Source organism: Taurulus bubalis (genome assembly GCF_910589615.1).
Source record: "Taurulus bubalis genome assembly, chromosome: 13".
In the NCBI taxonomy this organism is placed as follows: Eukaryota; Metazoa; Chordata; class Actinopteri; order Perciformes; family Cottidae; genus Taurulus; species Taurulus bubalis.
This window is the reverse complement of record NC_136601.1, coordinates 18,655,344-18,663,980: the sequence shown is the minus strand read 5'-3', so window position 1 is coordinate 18,663,980 and position 8,637 is coordinate 18,655,344. Positions and strand designations below refer to the sequence as shown.

The 8,637-nt window shown below is 44.3% G+C and overlaps 2 protein-coding genes across 2 annotated transcripts in view; one reads left to right on the top strand and one right to left on the bottom strand.

Moving 5' to 3' along the window:
• The window catches only part of clint1a (clathrin interactor 1a), a 14,966-nt gene extending 9,850 nt beyond the window's left edge, over positions 1-5,116 (top strand). The window contains exons 9-12 of the mRNA XM_079228742.1: positions 497-562; positions 1,060-1,367; positions 2,338-2,527; positions 2,658-5,116. Coding sequence (XP_079084868.1) covers positions 497-562; positions 1,060-1,367; positions 2,338-2,527; positions 2,658-2,995 — 902 coding nt within the window. The 3' untranslated portion in view covers positions 2,996-5,116. The remainder of the gene's footprint in view (positions 1-496; positions 563-1,059; positions 1,368-2,337; positions 2,528-2,657) is intronic.
• A 1,369-nt stretch (positions 5,117-6,485) lies between these two features.
• On the bottom strand, positions 6,486-8,571 carry lsm11 (LSM11, U7 small nuclear RNA associated; the record flags this gene model as incomplete). Its single annotated transcript, XM_079228863.1, has 4 exons — positions 6,486-6,992; positions 7,303-7,386; positions 7,475-7,614; positions 8,127-8,571. 4 exons carry the CDS (start codon positions 8,569-8,571, stop codon positions 6,654-6,656), a joined length of 1,008 nt encoding a protein of 335 aa, XP_079084989.1. The 3' UTR covers positions 6,486-6,653.
• Positions 8,572-8,637: the final 66 nt, after the last annotated feature.

The window sequence follows — 8,637 nt, the reverse complement described above, 5'->3', positions numbered from 1 at the left end:
TCAATTCATCTGCTTAAACCACAGAAATGCAACTGATGCATGACATTTTAAGCATCATTTAGCATCTCAGGGAACCAGTTGGTCTCTTCCAGTTAGTTTTATTTACATGTAGTTTATTCTGAGCAGTAAATCCAGGAACAACCTTTTTCTTCCGCGTTACAACATGGTACTAAACAGGAAACCCCACAGTGACTGCAGGACTAGACTCTGCAGTCACTGTGCCCAGCTGCTGATGCTAGCTTCAGATTTTGGGGACAGCACGGGGAGGGAGTTGATGTATAGTAACTAAGTGCGCCAGATGTTTTTGGAGCAGTCCCTTGTGAATGGAGAGGGCGGGAGCACTGAACAGATGTTTGGTCTTCTCAACCTATCGTCTGCCACCACACCTCCCCTCCCTCCTACACTTCTGACACTGAAGGAATGCTAACTATGGTAGAATGACACCTGGAGCTCGCTTGTTTGAAATTGATGTGTTTCTGTCGATTTCTCAATGCAGACCTGATCAGTGGATTTGCAGACTTCTCCGCACCTGCTGCCTCTGTCGGCATCGCTTCAGTATCTGGTTGGTTTCAAGACTCTTTCTTTTTTTTTGTGTTAGTGTGTGCTTGCGTGTGCTGTGCTGTTGCAGCCATACTGCTAGAATATTCAGAGAGAAGCCCTGGCCATATGGAGCCTGCTACCTGCTCTGCATAACAAGAACAGACACACATCAACTCCTGTTATGGATGACAAGGAGACAGGGACAGAGGAAGAAGGTGGTGGGGGAGGAGGGAGCTAAAAGAGATTGAGAAGAGGGATAGAGACAACAAGTAGGGCCAGTTCATTGAAAATTTAAAACGTGGCACCAGTGGTCACTGCGAATGCCCTGGATAAAGCAAGACTGTCCTTACGGAAGACTCAATTGTTAATGCTTAATTGATATGACGGGTCCAAATGCTTTGGTGACTTTTGTTTGCAGCATCTTGAAATTATTTACACGGTTCACAATACAAACATCACTATTTAGATGGCAAATATAGACATTCATTCAACTGTCTTTATTTGTCTTTCTTGTTGCAGCTGCACCTTCCTCTAGCAGTAATGGAGACTTTGGAGAGTGGAACGCCTTCCCTGGAGGTCAGATGCCAGCGTCTGCTCAGACTGTTGTCACCGGTGGAAATTACCTTTTTGGAGGCATGACAGGTCCCGCCCCCGCCCTCGCCCCCGCCCTCGCCCCGGCCCCGGCTTCAGGCTCTGGTCCTGCCTCAGCAGACCTGTTTGACTTGATGGGGCCAACACAGTCCCTCAGCTCCTCCCAGAGCCTCAACTTTAGCATGAGCAGCACACAGAGCATGAGCGCCACAGTCCTGCCCCAGTCTGGTTCACAGGTATGCATGATTGCACTCATACACGCACGCATCAGGCACACACTTTTTAAATAATTTATTTATATACATATCATTACAAGACTCATGATGGGTGCTTAAATTATACAGGTGGAAACAAAATATCCTCAGGAAAATAACAATGCACTTTATGATTTCAGTTTTTATGAATGCAGAGCTAGACTGATACATTTTAGGCTTATGTATTTTTTATGTGTTGGTTTATATTTTCGACAGTAAAAATACAGCATATATGTTGATTTAAAAACAATTAATGGTTTAAGTCTATTTTAATATCAGTATTGGACCAAGAAAACAACTCGTACTGTCATCAATTTCGAACATTTTTAAAGATGCTAAATTAGAAATTCCGAGCATATCTATCGCTATTAATTTTTCTATTGATTCAAACCCTTGTTTTTTTTTGCTGATGTGAACCACATCAGTCTGTATGCCTTTTTATAATAAAGACGTACCTTCTGTGACTGAAAGATGGAGGACAGGCATGACGGTGGAGGGTTAACATGCAGCCTCACCAGATGCTCCTCTCCCCCAGAGACCGCCCACTAACCACCCACTCCTCCTGTTACTGACACACAGAATGAGAAGAATCAGTTTTGAGTTACAAAAACATTAAAAACCCAAGGAAAGCCTGTGGATGTCGACTGTATTTCCATGTTAAAAGGTTGTTGACCTAAAAAAAAAAACGTGTTCTTTGTTTCCCTAAGAAGACGCCCACCACTCCTTTTCCCTTTAGTTACTTTATGGTATGTTTTAATGAGCTCATATCGACAGTCGCTGATTTCTGACAGTATTGAGGTTAAATGAGAGTTGGAAGGCCTTGAATTATGAGAAAGAACTGTAACTTGTCATCAAGTAGTTCAGTGTTGGAGTGTTTCTCACTGTACGTCTGTGATTTTTAGCTTAGATTAGCTCTTCCTCTAACTTTGCGTCTGTCTCTGTGTCCCTACAGATCATGGGGGGTCTTCAACCGCAGTCTGTCCTGCCTGTCCACCAGGGGATGGGCTCTCAAGGTGCCGGAGCCAAAGCAGCCCTCCCTTCCACCTGGTCAGACCCCACAGTCAACATCAGCCTGGACTTCCTGGGCCCAGGTGTGCACCCACCCAAGCAAAACCACCCCACCCTCAACACCCTCCAACACGGTAAGCGGAATGGTAGATCTGGCATAAATGGTGACACTGTAACCAGGCTCTCCTTTAAAGCACCCCATCAGTCAAAGGAGATTTTAAAATGTGGTCCTCTTATTAATTGCGTACGTTCTGTCATTTCCAGGCAACCAGATACCTGCCAACCTGCTCTCCCAGGGATTTGGGGGTATGAGCATTGGAACTACAACAGTCAGATCGCCTGTAAACCCTATGATGCACCCTGGTGCTGGCATGGGCATGGGCATGGCTACCAACCAGGGCATGATGGGGATGGCTACCAACCAGGGCATGATGTCTACCAACCAGGGCATGATGGGGATGGGCATGAACATGGGGATGCCACAGGGAGGGATGGCCATGGGGATGCCCAATGCTATGGGGATGGGAATGGTGATAAACCCTGGAATGGTCCAACAGCCCAAACACGATGCCTTTGCTGACTTTGGCAACTTTGGAAAGTGATGGAACTGGAGAGAAAAGATTATCTTGTGGAGTGGTGGTCTCTCTCTCTCGCTCTCTCTCTCTCTTTCTCTCTCTCTCTCTCCCCCCGTCCATTGGTAAAGGATTGTTATGAGCTGCAAACAAAGAGTACTTGAATAATGTCAACTATCACAATACCAATTCCCTGCAATCTCCTTATTTTTTTTTATTTTTTTTTTTTTAGAAATGCTGTGTTGTGATATGGATCTAAATGAATGTCTTTGTGTTGTATTTGAACCAAGGATCGGCGTGGTCTTGGGCGACACACACTGACGGCAGTGTGCCTTGTTGGTTACTGAAGAGTCAGTGAGAAGAAGGAAGAGTGTGCCAGAATGTCAGGGGGATTTGCTTTATAACCTCAATCAAGTGAAATTACCAGAATAGCAAAACAATAGCGGTAGCTGCATAATTTTCTTCTGAGACGCATTCTCAGTAACTTTACGGAATGATACGTTTTGAATAACATGATCAGCCATTTTAACTTTCTAATGTACATTTAAGAATATCAAGTTACCTCTTTTTATGTCATTGCTCTTCCTTTGACCTGTAAATAGAAATCTGGAGCCCTCGCAAATAAGTTATGATGTTCCTATAGGAGAGGCGGCGGTGGTGTGAAGAGTTGTGTCATGCAGGCCAAATCTGATATGAATCAAGACCCATAACAAAGCACATTGACGCCTTGTCTTTGTACATAAGTGTCCACACACTACAGATGTGGCCTGTCGGTGCGGCAGTTAAAGTAATGAAGGAGTGTTTGGAGTGAAGGTTATTGATTTAATTTGAGGAGTTTCTCCTTCAACAGACCATCATTTGTGGCCTTTCTTATTGCTATATATATATATATATCTATATATTTTACTTATGAAGACTATTATAATCAGTTTGCATCCAAATGAGATAATCAGTAGGTATAAAAGGCCTCATACAGGGGTTGTGGGTTCTTAATTACAGCACAGAGTGCCTGAAAGACGTTTGCCTTTTCTCTTCAGTTAACCTCTTTGAAGGAAACAATGTGACTGTGTGCAGCGCTGAGGACGGCTACCAGACCGGAGCTTCTGTACTATGTACAAACATCTGTGTTTGTATTAATGCCTCAAGCCACGCGTACCCACGTCTGTACAGATATCAAGATGCAATCGTAGAATTATTTCGCTCACTGTTTTGTTCGTCCCACGCACACTTAAGTGGTTCCACTTTATTCAGGTCAGCGATAACTTCAGAGCTTAAAAAAAAAAAAAAAAAAAAAAAAGCCAAGTTGAAAATATATTCGACTGAACTTGAATCGGCACCTCAAGGGCACGGACTGTTAAGATTGCGTCACGCATCCATCTGTTAAATGTTCCACCAGTTCGTCTCGGTAAAGTCTGCGCTTCTCACCTTCCATCTCCATTAATGGTACACATTAAAAACAACAAAACGGCAATCTTAGAAATTGTGTTGCCGTCATGACCGTCTGCACGTTTCGCATCTTATTTAAGAGAGGAAGCGCTTTTACCAGCCGGGAAGCCGTTTGTACTCTCCCAGTCTGTTATGTGCTGTGGGTTAGCTCATAATGAACGATCCCATTCAGCTGCATTCCAGCTACCTGATCTATTGGACGTACAAAACATTGCTCTTCCGCGGTTCAAGTGCCTGCCGGTGGTTGCCTCCTGACCCTTGTAATGAGTGATAAGTAAATCTTGGCTGCCTAACGTTTTTAGTACGTCAACGATTACATGAATAATTCACTGACCAGAGGAGAAGGCAGTGGGTTCTGCAGCCCCGAGAGCGTTGGGAGTTGAGGAGGCTCGCCTCCTCTCCCGAGGGCTCGAGAGGCGGAGCACACTAACACGTAGTAGCCTTGCGTTGGAGTCTCAAGCATTAAAATGACCAAAATCTGTTTGCTGTTTTTTCTAAAATATATATCAGTAGAGGTTGTGTTATTCATTTTGTACTTCATATTGATTTGATCTTCTCTAAAGTGGGATTGTTACTGAAACACTAGCATATGCAAATGTAAAGAAAAAGAAAATCCTTTTGAGAAAATTAAGTTTTGCATTGTTCCCATTTCGATTTGATTTCCACATTGATTCTTTATCTACAACATTAAACAGTTGATTGAGATGTGTTAATGGCGTGTGTTATTTGGTGTGCTGTGTCATTAGCCTCATTCAAAAGAGCTTCAAGCAGCAAAAGTGGAGCCACCGCGCTCGACTTTGAAATTACATTTAGTTAATGTGAGTTTGGTAACTTAGTTGTTGGAGGTAATAAACAAAGGTCAAGGATAAAGATGCACATTAACAAATGATATCAACAAGGCAGGAGAACGACTGTAGACTAACAATATATGCAAATCAGACGATAGACGATAAGGCCGGACCCCACAGCCATAGGGTGCCACTGCAAAGTGAACATACAAGAGCAGGAAGTAGATTCAACTCAGGTATTATGGGATGTAACGGCAAAAGCATTCACTGGAGTGATGCTTGTAGAGACTTTGAGTAGTTCAATGTAAAGAACTGTTGTTACTTTGTGTCCTTCAATATCATTCAACTGGTGAAACTGCTGAGATGGATGGCCTGATTACTTGATGGAATACACTCAGGAGAAAGATTGTGGCGTCTAATTGTGGCCCGTCTCTTCACCAGCAGGGCCGTGCCCTTCTCATATTGTATCCAGGTTTGTTGGAACACACTGGGGTGACAAACACGACTGAAACACAGCTTGCATTAAACAATTGACCCCATTTTCACTCTCTGGAGGGGAAGCCTGTTAAATGGGCTACACTAATAATATATATGAAAAATAAGTGTGTGTGTGTGTGTGTGTATATATATATATATATATATATGAACAACTGCTAGAATGTGTCCCATTTATGGTATGAAAATATATAGAAAGAGGGTCAATTAAACTGCAGTCAAATTATGAAAAACTAAAATAAGACATTCAGACCCAGAAACATAGCAACATGCAATCATTCTGTGCCATTCATCATCCAAAAGTAACCTTGCTGCTTCCAAACAGGAAAAAAGGAACATCTTTACAACTTCCATGAGATGCAGTAAATTGTGCTTTTATGGGTAATGTGCCCATTAAAGAGTAAAAGCAATCTGAGACGTCAAGACAAATGACAGCTTTTGAGTGCCATCTGCAATCTCGAGCTTCACAAACTCAATTATTCATAATGCATTTATGAAGTCCGCTGAGACTGCGCTGTCATTCCTGTTCAAACTAACGGGGGAAAGCAACATAAAGGGACAAGCTCTTGGAGATGACAATGGCCTCGCAGACGGCACTGGTGTGTTTATGCTGCCACCTGCTGGGCAATAACCAGAACACACGCGCACTTATTGATGCCTTTGCACAACGGTGTCAAAATAAATTTCCTTTAGTGGCTGTCAGACACACACAAAAAGACAAGACATGACTATAATTAGAAGGAAGAAGCTTTTATTCCTAAAAAAATAAAGATAATTTCTCTGGTGGGCAGAGGAAAAACCTCCATATCAATATGATATAACATTAGTCCTTGTTTGATTCCCCTGAATCTAATTTAAATCAAATCTCTGGCAGTTCATAGACAGTATTTCACGCCTATCATTTTTTAGATGTTCGGCGTAAAATGAAACTTAAATTTAATTGGCTGTAGCCCACTTTTTCAGACTGCAGGCAGTAAGCAGAGCGGCTGCGGGTTCACCAGGAGAACGTTCTCCCCCCGGATGAACAGCTGGTTGATGTGCCGCGTGTGGACCTTGCCGTACGACTGGGAGTCTTTCTTCAGCGAGACTTTGTGTGTATCCCGTTTGACTCCACCAGCGTCGGACAGTTTGGACTCCGTCCCGCCGTCCCCTCTCTTGCTCGTCGGGTGAGCAGACGTGTTTTTCGCGGTTCTTTCTGGGTTTGCAGGCTGATGCTTGCTGGCTGTTTCCTGGGCTCCGTGCTTTTTTGCTGGCTCTTCACCTCCCGGGTTCTCCTGGAGCTTTAGCTTCTCGAACAGCTGCACAGAGATTTCAGTCACATTAACAGGAAATTAAACCCCATTTCGATTAGATTTTGAATGGACATCATTTTTCACCAATAGCCAACATTCTTGAATTGCCTCTCTGTATAGCAATAGTATTTACAGAAGCAGTGCATGCATGTAATCCAGCCCCTATGTTACTCCTAATGCAAACAATATTTCTTACTGCTGATGGTTCATATTAAAAGCGGGGCAGCTTTTATTGCTGTGCCGGCATCACCAAATCAACCGGGACTAAGATCTTACAGATATTTCAGTCCGATAGGCATTGAAAACCAGGGCCTACCCGGGAAATGGTGAGGGCCTTTTCATGGTAGAAGGCCTCTCCAAGCAGAGGCTCTCGGTACGTCTCATCTACGTCTACCATTGCCTGGTGAGGAGAAACAAAAACAAGTCTTGAAAGGGCAACATTAAGACATCAGCGTCACAGTCACAAGGACACGAGTGCGAGAGCTCACCATGTTCCAGAACTTGTCGAAGGCCACGACAAAGCCGGAGCACACGCCCCTCAGGCCCTTGAAGGTCCTGATGTGAACTTTGACCCGTATCCTCTCCTCCACACATCTGTACAGCTCCCCCAACGGACTGCCTTTACACACTGAAGACACATGACCAACAGGCTACTCAACTGTCCCCAATCAATGCTCAACGTGCAAGAGTTCAAACTGGATTTAAACTTTTAAATTGGACGATGAACAGATAATCTCTGGTTCCAGCTTCTGAGGGTTCACTTCTTTTTTCTTGGTTTCAAAACAGTCAATCTTTGACTTTTGGACTGTTGTTTGAACTAAATGAGAAATTGAAAAACATCCCATCATGGCCTCATAATAATGTCAATGGGGATTTGACACTATTTTCTCATATTTATAGATATTCTCAACATGACTGTGCATTCTGTTGTGCCTTCAGCTTCAAGGTAATAATTAAACATGTGTGGGTTTCCCATTTGAAGAGCAGGACAGTGACCAGGTATGAGTCTGACATGAAGTTATAAGGAAAGAGTCATACGCATAGACTGGGACATAACTCATACTCTGAGTGGCCCTGTGCATTGTGTGCAACTTTTAACGACACAAGCAGGTTTAATGTGCTGCTGCTTGTTGAACCTACAGGGCATCCTGGTCAGGACGTTTTTCTCCAGCTTCTGCCTCCTCCTTCGCGCCGAGCCGCCGCTGCTCTCCCCCTTCTCCGACACCGGGTTGTTCACGATGAGCTTCTTCAGCCTCGCGATGCGTTCAGGGTCCGCCACCCCTTTCATCGCCTTGCGCCGCTTTTTCTCCACATTCTCCGGCTTGGCTCTGCCCCGGCCGCCCTTCATGAAGCTCTCGTACGCCGCCACATTGTTGAAGCCCTTGATATTTGGGAAAGGCAGCGGCACAGTCGGCGAGTACAAGGCCAGGAGCGGGTCGAAGTTATCGGAGCAGACGTCTACTCTTTCTGCGTCATCGTCTCCAGCTTTGCTGCCCGCCGCTGCATCGTGCTGCGGGGCTGAACGGCCTGAAGCGGCCGTTTCTTTAGGGTCTTGCTTCACACTCTTTTTTTCTCTCTCCTCCATGTTTGAAAACAACCGCAGATGAGCAACACACTCACACGGCGAAGCAGAGAATCCTGGGTAAGTTTC